Consider the following 16,646-nt stretch of genomic DNA (forward strand, 5'->3'; position numbering starts at 1 on the left):
ACAGACCCCCTCCCCACCCCCTCACTCACTCCTCCCCCTCACTGCACCCCTCACTCCTCCCCCTCCAGCCCGCTCCTCCCTCCCCGGGAGTCCAATGAGGCGGGGACAGGGGGGAGGCAGCCTCTGGACACAGGGCTATAAGAATGTGGCAGTCCAGCAGTGAGGAGGCTCTGGAGAGCGAGTGTCCAGTGACTGATCGGAAGCAAAGTGCCAGCACCGAGATGGCGCCAGTGGGGAAGGACGGAAAGGCCGCCGCCGCCAAAAGAGTAACAGCTTTTAGCCTCTTCCCGAGCCGGGATTAGTGTTAATATTTCTCTCTCTGTCTCTCTCGCTAGTTGTCACTTGTTGTCCCGCCAAGTTTACCTTCTCTCCACAGGAGCCGCAGCTTTCTCCACCGATGGCTCTCCGGTCCCGCCGGGTTTAGGCTCTCCGGTCCCGCCGGGTTTAGGCTCTCCCTCCCCAGCTGGGTGTATTTATTTGTCTCCTCGCTCCCTGCGGCGTCGTGCTTTTCTTGGCAAGTTTTTTTTTCCCCCGCCCTTTTCTTCCCGCCTCGCCAGCCCCGGCGCCAAGTGTGCGGGCTGAGGTAAAGTGGCTTCACTTCATCGCTGCTGCTGCTCAAACCACCCCCCCCCCCCGCTTCTTACCCCCACCACCTGCCCCTTCTTACCCCCCACTACCTGCCCCCTTACCCCCACCACCTGCCCCTTCTGACCCCCGCCACCTGCCCCTTCTGACCCCCGCCACCTGCCCCTTCTGACCCCCGCCACCTGCCCCTTCTGACCCCCGCCACCTGCCCCTTCTGACCCCCGCCACCTGCCCCTTCTGACCCCCGCCACCTGCCCCTTCTGACCCCCGCCACCTGCCCCTTCTGACCCCCGCCACCTGCCCCTTCTGACCCCCGCCACCTGCCCCTTCTGACCCCCGCCACCTGCCCCTTCTGACCCCCGCCACCTGCCCCTTCTGACCCCCGCCACCTGACCCCCGCCACCTGCCCCTTCTGACCCCCGCCACCTGCATCATTACCCCCCCTGCCCCTCAGCAATGCCCCGTTACCCCCCTCAGCAGCACAATGCAGATCAGTGGGTTTGACCCCAGTGGTGCTGCCTCGCTCCTCCCTCACGCACCCACTCTCCAAATGATCACTCTGCCAAATCTTCCTCCTGTAGCTTTGGTTAGATGCATTTATTTGAATATCCTGGCCATTAGGTTCGATGATGTGTCAGCTTTTCACCCCATTCTCCATGTGGCCCATCTATACTCCATCTAATGCTGGTTGGAACAAGAAACGAGTCAACTGCCAACAACATTGGCCAGTACTTAGTTCTCCAACAAAACGTTCCAAATTAAATGTGCCTGTAATATTTACATCAGTTCCCTTTATTTAATCATGCATCTAGTTTTTCTTTTCCCCCCCCCACCTCGTGCACATTATCCCATCTTAGAAGTGGGATGAAGTGGCACCATTAAATTAGTTGGGAACCATTTTCAACATGACATTGTCTATGAAATATTTGTTGGGAAGTTCTTGTCAATGCTCTTACTGATTGCCTTTTTAAGCAAATTATTGATGTGTTCCCAACCTTAAATATGGGCCAAACGCTCAGTGCAGTTGAGTAACACATACTTATAAACTTAAGCACTCGGGTGATCTACCTGAGGACTAGATTTTCTGTCCATTAAATGATGTGAGCTGATGTTTAAAATACTGTTGCTGTTTTGAGTGCAGTGAACCTCTCTAATGGCTATTTTAACACACATTTACAGTGATCTACGTTTCTGCTTCATGTTCTGGGTTTTTCTTATGGTTAAGACGTGAAATTTTATTGCAGGGACTTCTGGAGCGTTTGTCTGCCGGGGAAGTCATTATTGGAGATGGAGGATTTGTTTTTGCTCTTGAGAAGAGAGGATATGTCAAAGCTGGTCCCTGGACGCCAGAAGCAACAGTAGAGCATCCAGAGGCTGGTAAGGCCAAAGACAAAAGGGGGAGCGTAGACCCAGATTTTCACTCCCAGGCTGGGTGCATAGACAGGAGAATTCCGAGATCTACGAACCCGACCTTTTAAAATGGTTGCCCACTGAATTTTGTTCCGGGAGAGGGAATGAGGATTTCCGGGCTTGTCCATCGCCTTTAGCCATTACGGAGAACATTTCCATTGTTATGAAAACTTGTGCCTTAGTCTTATTGCCAACAACTCTGCTCTTATTTAAGATCCTGCCCCAATAGTGTGATTAATTACTGTTGCATGGGAACCATAGTAAGTTCAAGAGAAAACCTAATAGTCGCTGCATTTGATAAAAATATTATCTTCATCTAAAATAGTGTTTTAAAGGAAACCACTGACGTCCCCTAATCCTGATGTGAAGATGCCAGCGTTGGTTTGGGGTGGGCACAGTAAGAAGTCTCACAACACCCAGGTTAAAGTCCAGCAGGTTTATTTGGTAGCACGAGCTTTCGGAGCACTGCTCCTTCATCACCTGGCACTTTCATTCTTTGCACTATCTGATTCCTGCCAGTAGGGGGAGGGGTGGGGCCTAAGCTCACCAAAATGTCACCTGCTCACACTAGAGGGCACTATTGCGCATGCACAGATCTCTCTTCTATTGCACAGAACTGAGGAATCCTGTCAGTCACCCCTACTCCGATATCGTCGCTTTTCCCCCACCCCGTAGCCTGGTTGATCGCTGTTCATCGGTTGCAGAGTGCATAGCCTCCCCCGGCCAATCCCTAGTTGCAGAGTGCACAGCTGGCCCCCCAACGCTGTCCGCCTTCCCTTAGACCTTGCCCATTCATGGCCCTGCCCCTTCCCCTTAGGCCCTGCCCTATCATGCACCCTTAGGCCACGTTCCTATCATGGCTCTACCCCCTCCCCTTAGGGCTGGGCACTGTCAGACTGCCCAAAGGGCACTGGCCCCTCAACCCCGGATCACTCGGGGTTGGGGGGGGGGGAGGAGCTCAATGGCCTCCGGTCCTACTGGCGAGGCCATCACATCAAGTCCCTGTTAATGGGGACCATACGTGATTGTTGCTGGTGAGGACCTTCACCCACGAGGCCATTAAGGCAAGTGAGCCCAGACAATTGCATCCTGGGCTCACTAATTCTATTTAAATTAGAATTTAAATGTTGATCATGCCAGAAATCCGGGGACGGTAAGATGGCGAGAAGCCAGGCGAAAACCTGATTTTTTTTTTTGCCTCTCGTGCGATCTTACCAGCTCGCCCCACCCATCGACTGGTGTGACGAGCGGTAAGATTGCCCCCATCGAGTTTTACAGCACAGAAAGAGGTCTTTTGGCCCATTGTGTCTGCGCCGGCCGTCTGTAGCCTTGTAAGCTATGGCATTTTAAGTGTTCATCTGAATGCTTCTTAAATGTTTTGAGGGTTTCCGCCTCTGCCACCCTTTCAAGCAGTGAGTTCCAGATTCCCACCACCCTCTGGGTGTCCCCTCTAAATCTCCTACCCATTACCTTAAATATATAACCTCTGGCTATTGACCCCTCTCTCCTGAGGGGAAAAGTTTCTTCCTATCTGCTCTATGTCCCTCATAATTTTATACACCCCAATCAGGTCCCCCCCTCAGTCTTCTTTCTCTGCTCTAAGGGAATCATCCCCAGCCTAACCAAATAAAAGCCAAATACTGAAGATGCTGGAATCTGAAATAAAAATAGACAATGCTGGAAAAGCTCAGCAGGTCTGACAGCATCTGTGGAGTGAGAATAGGGCCAATGTTTTGAGTTTAGATGACTCTTCGTCAGAGCTGAAGATGAAAAAAGGACAAGATTTATACTGTAAGGAGGGTGGGGGGGGTTTGTAAGCGACCAAGATATCATAGACAAAACGACAAAGGGAATGTAAATGGTGGTGATAAAGTCTGAGAATGGTGCTAATGGCCGCCCATTAAGAGATCGGAATGCGCAAATGGCATAAGAAAGGTGCAAGGTGTCAAAGGACAACCTGTGGCATGCGGCGGATGGCCCTAGTGGGGTGGGAGAGACGAGATGGAAAGTGAGATTTAGAAGTGGACAAATGAAACAATGGAAAAAAAATTAAAAGTAAGAATATATTAGTACCAGGTTAACATTGTATGAAGTCAAGCACCAAGGTCCTGTTTCTGTGTACGTGAATCTTAGCAATAGCAGAATTGCCTCTGTGCCATTTGAAAATTGAATTCCTAAGGCACATGCAGCCAGTTCTGAGTATGGTGTAAGTGATATTTTTGTTACTATTCTTCCAGTGAGAGAGCTGCACCGCGAGTTCCTCAGAGCAGGCGCTACAGTCATGCAGACTTTCACTTTTTATGCCAGCGATGACAAGTTGGCGAACAGAGGAAATTACGTGGAAAAAAAATTTTCAGTAAGTCCCGACTTTTCGCCGTGATTCCATATCTTAGCTACAAGTTTCTATCCATTTGTGCAGACACACAGAGTGCTTAACTGCAAATAGTTTAGGATGCTCCCAATAAAATATGACTTTCTACAACAAAAACTGGAATTTATGTCTCCTTCAGCGGCAAACTAGGAAAAAAGTAACAGAGTCAAAGAAAGATTGGGATGGGTGACCAAAATCTTGGTAAATAGGTGGAATTTAAGGAAAGTCAACGGAAGAGAGCCTTTGGGGGAAATCCTAGCACATGAGGATAGTTGACTGAAGGATGGAAGCAAGGTTGCACAAAAGGCTGGAGTCAGGAAGGACAAGGATTTTAATAGATGAAAAGAATTTTAACTTTTAAGATGTTGCGGCACTGGGAGTCAGTACGGCTCAACAAGAGCGTGGTATTGGATAAGGAGGACTTGTTGGAGGTTGAGAAACAAGCTGCAGAATTTTTAATTGTCTGAAGTTTACAAAAGAAGCTTTGTCAAAGGTCTACTTCTAGGCCATGACAAAAATTGTTAGGTAAAAGGAAATTCATACTATCCTTATAGTACAAAAGGTCATTTGGCCCATCGAGTCTGTACCAACCACAATCCCACCCAGGCCCTACTCCCACAGCCCTAATTTACCCTGCTAATCCCCCTGACGCTCGGGTCAATTTAGCATGGCCAATCCACCTAACCCGCACATCTTTGGACTGTGGGAGAGAACTGGAGCACCCGGAGGAAACCCACACGGTCACGGGGAGAAAGTGCAAACTCCACACAGACAGTGACCCGAGGCTGGGAATTGAATCTGGGTCTCTGGCGCTGTGAGGCAGCAGTGCTAACCACTGTGCCACCGTGCCTTGTCATGTATACCATTGCACTATTTCATTCACTGTCAAGAACTAACAAATTAATGTAACGATAGGAATTTCAAACATACACTCAGTCAAATGTTCCTATCACAACAGTGTGTCAGACCCTACAAAATTAATTTGACTCTAGAAAATCTGCTTACGTACTGAAAATTTGTACAAGCTGAAGAGTAGATTTTATGATCTCACATTCTTGGCATAGAGCTTCATTGAGAGGGATTTTAGTGCTGAATTCCCTCGGCTATTCTGTTGCCATATTCCTGCAAAACAGGATAAACATGCTCCGTCCTGAATATTCAAAGTTTATTTATTAGTGTCACAAGTAGCTTTACATTAACACTGCAATGAAGTTACTGTGGAATATTATGGTTTCTTTCCCCAGAGTGGTCAGAGCTTTGAGCTGCATGGGTCTAGATTGTTATTGTAGCAGCTTTATGGAAATTATTATCTCCCATTGATTCTGCACACTCTATCTTGACGCGCTGGAGTATATCAGTAGGCGTTAACATTGTTTGTAGTGTTAACGGTCAGGATTTTGACCTGCAGATTTTCTATCCATCAGTGTTAACGAAGAGCTACTGACTTTCGTATCTAAATTCCTGACACACGTTCGGTCTATGATAATGCATGCAGGGGGGGGGCACAGACTTACAAATGCTACCCTTGCTAACTTGATACAAGTGACGAAATGAGCTGCCTGATAAAGTTGCTCCTCAGTTCATTAGTTGTGACATTTTGTTATTTCACTGTAGCCAGCCTGCAAAAAAAATGTCTCAACTTGTTTTTCCTCTTCCAGGGCCAGAAAGTGAATGAAGCTGCATGTGACATTGCTCGAGAGGTGGCTAACGAAGGAGATGCCCTCGTTGCAGGAGGAGTCAGCCAAACCCCTTCTTACCTCAGCTGCAAAAGTGAGACTGATGTGAAGGCAATCTTCAGGAAGCAACTGGATGTCTTTATCAAGAAGAATGTAGACTTCATGCTTGCTGAGGTATGCGACCTTTATACTTAACTGGATTCCTTAATCGTCATTGATGTATCTAAAAATGTGTCTGCGTTTTTAAAAATCTGGATTGCAAGAAGACGATAGAGCGGAGGAAAGGCTGTGCAGGAAGTTTTGGATGAGTTGCTTTTGGCATGTTTAATAGTTTTTACAGTACTTGTTTTGCAGCTAGTTGCCTGACTTGGGTTTATGTTAGTTCGTGTGAGTCATGCCAGATGAATTACTGCAGGTTACACTGCTCTTCATTTTCGTTTCCTCTATGTTTTTATGTTTCCTGAGAATTTCGATGCATTTCAAAAATGTTTAATTATCTTGTTCCCTCTTCTGGTAAGTATACATCAGATTCTTCACCTATTGTTGGCTCCCACCAAATTCCAGATTTCTCATAGATGGAGTTCTAGTTTGAAAACTCAGTGGCTAAAGGTTTCCTTTGTTTAATTGAAGGTACAAAGTGCCCGTTTCTGCTATTTATTTTGCAATCCACCAACAATGGTGGGGTACATCGTTTCAAAGTGTGATTCATAAATGCAGTTTCATTTAGTAGTTTTAATATTTAAAAAAAAAAGCCAGTCACCATACACTTAACACTTCTTAGACAAGCAGTTAACAAGAAACTTAACCAGTATATAAATATTAAAGTTTCAGCTGTGAAGTGCACAATATTTGTGCAAAATGGCTTAACGAAGATTGAGGAAAGCACTATTTAGTGCCCAAGCCTTCAGGTACTGGTAACCTCTGGAATGAAGCATACCAATCAGATTTTTGGTGGGGGACGATGATCCCAAATATGCTAAGGCCTAAACGAGTATGGAAATTTCCCAGTGAAGGAGAACTCCATATCAACTACTCAAGGACCTACAGGAGGTCCAGAAGAATTTGCACAGATTAAAGAAGAGTACAAAGGTAAGGTCCAAATAATCCTGTACAGTAGCACAGCATACACCATAGGTGGACATGAAGGGAAGTAATTGTTAAAAAGGTATGCTCCAAAATTGCTGTACTGAAGCAGAGAAATGTCAGCAATGATGCTTTAAATGGAACAGCGGGTTTTCTTTTTCTTGCCTAATTGCATGCAGTACGATGGCAAAGAAAATAATTTTTCAAAATTTCATTGCCCAAATTACAATCTCATAGTCTCCTATTTAAAGGCAATCCAATACATTAATGGAGAGTGTAGCATAGACAATGTGTAATGAAAAACCGTTCACTACGCATGAGCAAGGCAATAGCTGATTTATTCACCAAGGTGAGTATGGAGAATTTTACAGGTTGGAAGGGTGCGTACTGGATTAATGTGCCCATAATTGCTGCACCCGTGGTTCTGTGGACATTGAGGGTCCAATAATGCCCTTTTCGTTTGGCCATAACAGGACAATTCTTGTAGTGGATGGGAGAGAGTGATCTGCAGCAATGAGGGTTTCATTGCTGCTGGCACTACCAAGTTGCCATTTACTACGTAAATGAGCAGACTGCATTATGAAGGACATTATCTCATTTGGATGCAGGTATAACCAGCATCTCGAGAGCAAGTCTTGTGTGCAGTCAGGATGTGATTGTCCATGACCAACATAGTGGTCCATGTAATGACCACACCATACAGAGCTATTGTGCTAATGTACTGAATGTCCCACCTTCTGCCTCTAGTGCAAGAAAAACCCACGGGTTCCATGCACTGAACTGAAGAGCTCAACCTGAGTGATCAGCTAACCATTTAAACAAGGCACCAGTATACACTGGGAGAACTGATATTGATGAGAATGCAGAATGAGATATTCAGCAATGATGTTAGTTGATATTCGGGTTGATAACAAAATTGAGGTTGGCATCCTGACAACTAATGGCACTGCGAATAAAACGCTGAACAATCACTTGCTTCTGTAAACAACAATAGAAGATAGTATGATGCTGAATCAGTAATGTTATATACCACTATTTTCCACTGGGCATTGGACAAGATTAATGGAAGCAATAGGCATCATCGGAGCATCTCACAAATGGTGCCATTATTGTCATGGAGGTTTTGGGGTTCAGAATCTGGAATATGGTCATTGCTGCCCAATTGGGCCCAACTGGGCCCAGACAGGTTATCCAACCCATGGGGAAGATTGAGGATTTGTGTAGAAAAATCCCTATAGGTGACAGACGGATCCCCATCTCTAAGTCTGAGGAAGTTCTTGGGTTACTCCAAGAATTGTTTAGTACACCCTTGCCGGGCCTCATTGGAATCTTAGGCAGCTAAGAGCTGGTAAGGCACCAACACTCAAGTTTTTGAAGATAAATGGTCCTGGATGGAATTTGCTACCTTGTCATTTAAAACTTTATAATTCCCATAGGACATTTAGGAATAGCCCTGAACTTTTCCCTTCAGACCAGGGAGGGTAGAAGTCCTATTGGGCATCCAGTTACACTATGGTAGCTCTTGCTCTTGTCCCTCAGATTCAGGTCATTCACTCTGACCATGCTCTGTCTCCATAATTTAGGATAAGGTCTTGGTGTCTCAGAATTAGTGACATTAAGGCCCACTCTGCCTCATTTCTGGCAATGGAGTGGCTCACTTGAAAATTCTAGCCTGGGTGTCTTATGCTAACAAAGATCTGTTTTTATTATGAGACGCCCTCCAGGAATGGAAAGTCATTGGGTAGCGCAGCAGTAACCAGCTGGCTCAGAATTGAAGCTACTATTTAACATCATACAAAAAACAGCAAGTGCTGCTTCCATAAGCAATGCGCAGTAATTATGCAGGAAAGGAGTCCCTTGGCACTGATGTACTACCTCACTTGGGGATTGGGTACATCCACAAAGGACAAACGTAACATTTAAACCCCTACACCACTGGCACTGCATGATTTTAATAAAATAAATTCATTTTTATTACCTTGCAATCTGCGTGTTTTCATTGGGCTGGAAAGAAAATGTCAGATCGTGATGTGTCAAAAAAGCAACTGACCCCTGTAGGTGATTGAAGGGTCCCTGTGGTATAAGTGGTGAGAGATTTATGACCTTCATTGCACGAATGGTGACGAATGGCTGATTAGCCTATCTTTGTGACAGATCCTCCTAGTCAGTTTGAGCTGCCTTTAGCACATTTATAAGGTTTAATTGCCAAAGAGTTGCTGCATAATGCAGGGCTTCCCATTCCACCAGCCCCATTGCTGCCTTCAGCTGAAGCACGACAGTTACCCAAAACAGCAATTCATGTTCTCGCCATATCAGGCACTACTTTTATTGCTGCAATGATGCTTTGAAATCTCCCTTCACTAAACTCCCTAATTGTTCATTGTAAGTTAATTAGTCACTGCTCAATTCGACTGCGTGAATGGGGTGCTGAGTTTTATTGAAATTTGAACGTGTTTGAGTTTGCTCATTCTTAATGCAAAATGCTTCCAGTGAACCAAAGTATGGCTTTATGGTGGAGGTCAAATGATGATCGCTTACCAATTAGATGGGTCCTGAAAATTGGCTTGGAATACCACTGTATACTCTGCAATCTCTTTGTTTTATAAATAACATTGATTATATCTCGGGTACCTGCAAGTTTATTAAATAGATTAAAATGGGGGCATAGCAATTGCAGTAGATTACGCCAGGTACTCAAAGTCCATAGGAAAATAGGAATTGGGAGCAGAAGTAGGCAAATTCAGCCCTTTGAGCCATGATTTTCTTTTGGACCCAGATGGTCACACACTGCTCTGCTGGCCTGTTATCTGATAAAGAGATAATATGTTGAAAAATCTGTAATTGCATATTTTTTTGTTCCCTGTGTAAACCAAAGATATTTTAAAACTTTTAAGGGTGTGACGATTATCTGATCTGTTTCTTGACCTGTAATACTCTATAAAGTATCCTTCACCTAATTTAAATTATTTGTAAGTAAATCATTCCAGAACCCCCTCTGTCTTATTAAAATGAATTAGTTTCAGCATATCTTTCAAGGGAGTAGATAAAAATGAATTCAAAAGTATACTATGGAGAATCTATCACAAAGAGCTTGATGAACAAAAGTCAGCCTTTTGCTATAATTTATTTTCCAACCAAACTTCTGATCTCCTGAACACTCAATTCTCTCTGGAGCGCCTTGAGTCATTCTGTCTGAAAAGCACCACATAAATAATCAGTTTTTTTTTTAATCTCCTACACCATTTTCACAAACATTTCAATATTCAAAGGAGTAACGGTCTTTAAAGCTACATTAAGGACAGATCAATAATTAGTGTTTTCTAGTGATGTTACATACTTTATAACTTGCATCTAATTTTTAGCTAAACTTAGCAAGGAGGAAAATGTGGGCCCGTGGTTTTAGCTGGAAAACCTTTTGTGGAAAATTAATGGCTTGTCATTTTTTTTATTTTGCAGGAAGCCATTTCAAGATGAGAAGACTTGTGATATTATTCTTGTGTTTAAATGCCGGTGTTCTGTCTCTTGCAGTACTTTGAACACGTGGAGGAAGCAGAATGGGCGGTTCAGGTTTTGAAGGAGTCTGGCAAACCAGTTGGTGCCACCTTATGCATTGGTCCAGAGGGTGATTTGACTGGAGTATCGGCAGGGGACTGTGCCGTTAAACTCGTAAAGGCTGGTAAGGCAATTTCATTGGGAGGGGATGCGCATTGTCGGTGAGGGGAGGCTATGCAGTTTGACGGTTGACAGCACCATTTAAATTTAAAGTCACGAACTAAAGAGATTTTAAGGGTCGTGTCTTCAGTTCATGATGAAGGGGTTGTGGCTTTGCTGAAATTACGCTTGCTACTTGTCCTCCTGACCCCGTATCCCTGCTGGAACAGGCGTCGAAAGGTGCAAAGACTGCAGTGGTAAGTGGGCAGACAAAATCGCAGTCGGGCACGCACATCCCCATCGCTGCTGACCAGAAGATCTTGGCAATGATCTAATGGTCAAAGCACTTTGATTCCTCCTAATTATCTGATAGTTCCGCCTGTCAGAAATTGCAGTTGACTGTTACGCTTATTCACTTGCTTGCCCCCCAGCTGGCATGATATTTCAGTTAACTGTAACACTCAGCTTTGTGTTTGGTGGAAGAGATGGTATTTATAGCTCACTGAAAGGCTGGAAGGATTGAGTTGGTGAGCCCTTCCATGAGCATCAGTTCTGTTTCATAGCTAACTATTTGCTTACCATACTGACTCGCTTCAGGCCTAAATGGCCAAACCCTTATTTTCAAACTGTGGTGCCTCGGTCTAGTTCTTCCCTAGCCAGGGGAATCATACTTCCTCATCAAGCCCTTTAAGAATTTTATAAGTTTCAATGAGTTCCTCTTCTAACCTTGAGTAAATATAGGCCGTTCTGCTCAATTTCACCTCAAAGGACAATCCTCAACTCTGGAATCAGACTAATAAACCATTGTTGTGCTCCCTCTCAGGCAAGTATATCCTTGCTTCAGTAAGGAGCTGTATGCAATATTCAAGGTGTTGTTTCACCAAGGCTCTGTATAATTTGAGTAAAACTGCTCTACTGTTGCCCTTCAAATCCATTTGTAATAAATGGCCAATATACTTTCCTAACCGCTTGCTGAACCTGCAGGTTAAATTTCCTGTAAATCAAACACAGGGACACCCACGTTCCTCAGCCAACCCTTTCCTAGTCTGTTGCCTCTTGAGCAAAGTAAACGTGATGTTTCCATTCTTTGTTTTACAGGTGCTGACCTTGTTGGAGTGAATTGCCATTTTGACCCAACCACTTGCCTCAAAACTATGAAGCTTATGAAAGAAGGTTTAGAAGCTGCAAATTTAAAAGCGCACTTAATTGTGCAGCCTCTTGCTTTTCATACACCTGATTGCAATAAGCAGGGATTCATTGACCTACCAGAATTTCCATTTGGTAAGAGTTTAAACTTCCTGCTTTAATTCCACCTGATAAAATTCAATAGGCTTTAGGCTGAGTTTTATTTTTGGTTTGGATGACTTGGAATTTTAGAGTGTATGTAGTTGCTGGTAGGCCTCAAGCCCGTGGGCCCTTCCTGCTTGTTACTCTACATCCCTGACTTCAGTTGCACGTGTACGATTAAGAAGGGACAGACAGCTGGAGAAAAATGAAGCAGGAAAATATTAAAGATCTGTGCTGGCAAATGTACAAATTCTCTGTTCTGTCAATTGGAAAACATCAGCAAAATCATATTCTCACCCTGCTGCTGAGAACCTATTTGGCCTCTTATCATCTCTGACAAGGTGATCTTCACGAAATATCAGTAATGGTTTCGCGTGCATGAACCTTGGTTACATTTCAGAAACCTTTTATGACAGCACTGCAGCTTGCTATCCAATAAGTAGTGCAGTGAGGGTTAGAATTTTAACCAAAAGGACAGCGCGGTGTCACAGTGGTTAGCACTGCTGCCTTGCAGCACCAGGGACCCAGGTTTGACTCCTGGTTTGGGTCACTGTCTGCACGTTCTCCCCGTTACTGCGTGGGTTTCCTCCGGGTGCTCTGGTTTCCTCCCACAATCCAGTCCTAACATGTGCAGCTTAGTTTATTGGCCACGCTAAATTGCCCCTTAATGTCAAGGGATTAACGGGGTAAAAACGTGGGGTTACAGGGATAGGGCCTGGGTGGGATTGTTGTTGCAGGCTCGATGGGCTGAATATCCTCCTTCTGCACTGTAGGGATTCAATGAAAAGTGGATCCTTGGATTTGGTTGCCAACTGGGATCCTTGAAGTAGTAACACAGATCTAGTCGGTGTGTTTGTGACGCTTCTCCCGGGTCCCAGTATTAGGAATCTACAATTGATCTTCTAGCTCGAATCCAGTATCCAAAGTGCAAGTCTCTCTAGATGCTGCCGTAGAGATGGCTGCTGTTTTGAGATCAGACCAAAGTCCAAATGTATCCAGTGCCAGCTCATTTAGTCTGGACAAAACTGGAAAGACATCAGCCGGAATTTTCTGACTGTTCACACCAGTGGGATTTTCCTATCCCACTGCACCGAATGGAGATTTGACTTGTCGCCAAAATCTCCATCTTCGCTGCAGCAGGACCGTGGTGTGAGCGGGCGGTAAAATCATGCTCATCATCTCCAGTGACGTGACCATTCACTAGTCAGTACTGGATTTCAGATCCGTGCAACAAAGGAGAACTGGAATTCTAATTCCAGTGAGTTTTTAGCCTAAAAGTGCTCCCGCGTGTGACTGACGGGGAGAATGTGTCCTGATTGCATGTAACCATGTTAGCCCTTTTTCATGAATATAAATTATTAATGTTGACCATGTATTGGTGTAGGGTAAGGAACCTGGTTGGAGGACTTTGCAATTTTTTTGCATTACAATCTGTAACCAAAGGAAAACCTAGCAATGAAGCTCCTGAAATTCTGGGAAATTGGTAGTTTAAGTTGGGATTGCATCCTGCATTGCTGACCCCATGGAGTTTGCAGGATCAGTGGAAGGACTTTAGGGTTGCGTGGACCAAGTGGTGCAAACAGTACAACAGGTTCCTCTTTGCTGTCAATCTGGCATTGTGGGCAAGGAGGAAGGAGTGTTGTGAAGGTAGGAGGAGAGCTGTCCTGGCCTGGAGCCCCCGTCCTCCCCCCGTTGTTGGGTGGGTGGGGGGGGAGTTACCATTTCACTCCTCTATAGGACAATATACGCATGGCTTGATGTACCACCTGACAGAAATACCCCAGTAGATAGAGCTCTGACTCTGGAAATTGCAAGGAGCTGGAACCTGTTATGGTGGGAGCTTAGTGAAACTACCTCTTGTCTTTGCCACCTACCACCTGACTAAGAGACATCAATCCCTTTAGAAATGGTGGTTTGCAGAATGGTACAGGGTTAAGCTGAGAATTGTGAATCTGAGGCAGTTTTATGTGACTTGTATATCCAGAGCAGAAACAGCCAGAGAAAATAGAAATGCAAATAAAAGCAAAATACCGTGGATGCTGGAAATCTGAAATAAAACAAGTGGTGGTAAAGCTCAGCGGGTCTGAGAGAGAAACAGAGTCAATGTTTTGAGTCCGGTCTGGCCCTTCGTCTGAAGAAAAGTCATATTGGATTTGAAACGTTAACTCTTTCTCTCCGCAGACACTGCCAGGCCATCTGAGCTTTCGCAGCATCCTCTGTTTCCTATCGAAGATCTACAAAGTTGATTTAACATGAAATGGTTTCATTGTAGTTTGAGCGTGTGATTTACCACCCAAATCTGCTCTTTTTAAAGCTCTGGAGCCACGAATTCTCACCCGGTGGGACATGCATAAATATGCAAGGGCTGCATATAATCTGGGAATCCGATACATTGGTGGCTGTTGTGGATTCGAACCCTATCACATTAGAGCCATAACAGAAGAACTAGCAGCTGAGCGGGGCTTCCTTCCAATGGCTTCAGAGAAGCATGACGCCTGGGGAGGTGGTCTTGCCATGCACACAAAGCCTTGGGTGCGAGCAAGGTATGAATAACTAGAACTTCCTTCTGTACATCATGTATCTATCAAATCTGTTGTGTGTAGTTTGACTTTGTGGTATAAAACCGGCCTTAGCAAAGACCTGTTATATATCTCTCCCAATTTATTTTTTTTTTCTTAATTTCTTCAGACATTGGCTGTCCTCCAAATTTTCCAGTCCCACCCGTGATGGTTCCTGCCCCTGGCAGGAATGAAAAATCCCCAGCCTTTGCTTTACATCCACACCCAAAGTGCAAATACCTCCCGCTGAGCATTAGGTCTTTGAAGAATTGGGGAGCGAGCTTTTTCAACTTGCCTGAATCTGGTTCAAATTCTAAGCCGAGATCAGGTGATTTGTGATAAACTTTGCAACTACACCGCTGAAGATCCAGCTGTGGAGGTTGCTGGTGGTATTTTCCGGTCCTACTAAAGTCAATGGCCACTTGCGTTGCTTGCCAGTCGCAGCACTGTGGGACCCGTGAAAATCCTGCCAGCGGGAAGGGCTGGAAAATCCTACTCTTTGACTTCTCTTTAAACAAATTTAAGTACACTTTTATAGTAAAATATGGCAAGTCTTAATTGAAACTTAAATCTTAGTCAAAACTGAATTACTCAGGGCATTAAAAGCCAGAAGGCCCTTTTGACTAATTGTCTCCCCAATATCAAGTCTTTAAATAGCATCCAACCCTGTTTTTACATATTATTTTGTAAATTTACCCCAATCCCCTTTAAATTATGTTACGACCTCTCGACCCTGAAATTCCTTTCTTAGCATATGCTGTCATTTGCAGAAAGGCACGGAGTAAATGAGCACTAACACTGCTCATGCACATCTCTGCAGCCCACCTATCAGAAACTCCAGCACCACATTGAGAGGGATTTCTGCACAGATTCTATTCTTGCCACCTGAGTTCTCCTGATGGGCTGCATATCCCCTCCTTGAGGCCTACTTGGCAGATCAGTAGCCACAGCAGTGCCCAATTGCCACTAAAAATCAAGAGTAGGAAATGCAGGTTCCATCTTTTTGCTGTGACAGAAAACTAGGAAACAGCAGATCTGCCATTTTCTTGGATCTGATGGCCCCTCTCTGGGGTTACAATGGCAGGCCAGTGGAGCATGTGCACAATTTAAGTGTCTCATTTTTTTCTGATGATCTGGAGCCAATTCCCCTTGCTGACAATTCATTTAACCGTGGAGAACCATAGAATCCCTACAGTGCAGAAGGAGGCCATTCAGTCCATTGAGCCTGCACCGACTCTCCAACAGAGCATCTTACCCAGGCCCTATCCCTGTGACCCCCATGTATTTACGCTGCTAATCCACCTGACCCAAAGGGACAATTTAGCTGGCCAACCCACCTAACCCACACAGCTTTGGAGGGTGGGATGAAATCGAAGCACTCTACACTGACAGTCACCTGAGGCCAGAATCGAACCCGGGTCCCTGGCGCTGTGAGGCAGCAGTGCTAACCACTGTGCCACCATGCCACCCAGTGGAGATGGTCATCAACAACAATATCCACTGAGGTTTGTACCCAGTTTTTCACAAAATGCATTTTCTTTGTCCTGTTTTCCAGAGCTCAGCGGGCATACTGGGAGAAACTGGTGCCTGCATCTGGCCGACCCTATTCAGCCTCCCTCTCAAAGCCAGACAGCTGGGGCGTGACCAAAGGAGACAAAGACCTAATCCAACAAAAAGAAATGACAACAGAAAACCAATTGAAAGAAATGTTTGATAAGCAGAAGAATGTTTCTGGAATGGTAGTGTAATCAACCAAAAATGACCAAAATCAATCAAAAATTACCAAACTGAGTGAATAAAGTTTGAATCCATTGAACAAATGGTCTTGTGTTTATTTCAAAGAGTTTGCATAAGTTGTTAAAATGTGGGAGTAAATTTCTTTGTGGCTTCTCCCGGAGCTTCTAGCATATATCCAACAAGGATGCTCCCATAACGGCTGGCTGCCTCTTCCCTTTTCACATTCTTCTGATGGTTAAATGCTTCATGAGATCACCTCCAATGTGACCCCAGTGTGGTCTCCTGTAG

At 44.9% G+C, this 16,646-nt stretch overlaps 1 protein-coding gene across 1 annotated transcript; it reads left to right on the top strand.

The window, feature by feature from the left end:
• Nucleotides 1-56: 56 nt before the first annotated feature.
• Nucleotides 57-16,441, top strand: bhmt (betaine-homocysteine methyltransferase). Its single transcript, XM_078214977.1, has 8 exons — nucleotides 57-266; nucleotides 1,830-1,962; nucleotides 4,233-4,351; nucleotides 6,025-6,216; nucleotides 10,654-10,801; nucleotides 11,875-12,057; nucleotides 14,378-14,606; nucleotides 16,177-16,441. Exons 1-8 carry the CDS (start codon nucleotides 144-146, stop codon nucleotides 16,367-16,369), a joined length of 1,320 nt encoding a protein of 439 aa, XP_078071103.1. The 5' UTR covers nucleotides 57-143; the 3' UTR covers nucleotides 16,370-16,441.
• Nucleotides 16,442-16,646: the final 205 nt, after the last annotated feature.

Source organism: Mustelus asterias, chromosome 6, assembly GCF_964213995.1.
Source record: "Mustelus asterias chromosome 6, sMusAst1.hap1.1, whole genome shotgun sequence".
NCBI classification, from domain to species: domain Eukaryota; kingdom Metazoa; phylum Chordata; class Chondrichthyes; order Carcharhiniformes; family Triakidae; genus Mustelus; species Mustelus asterias.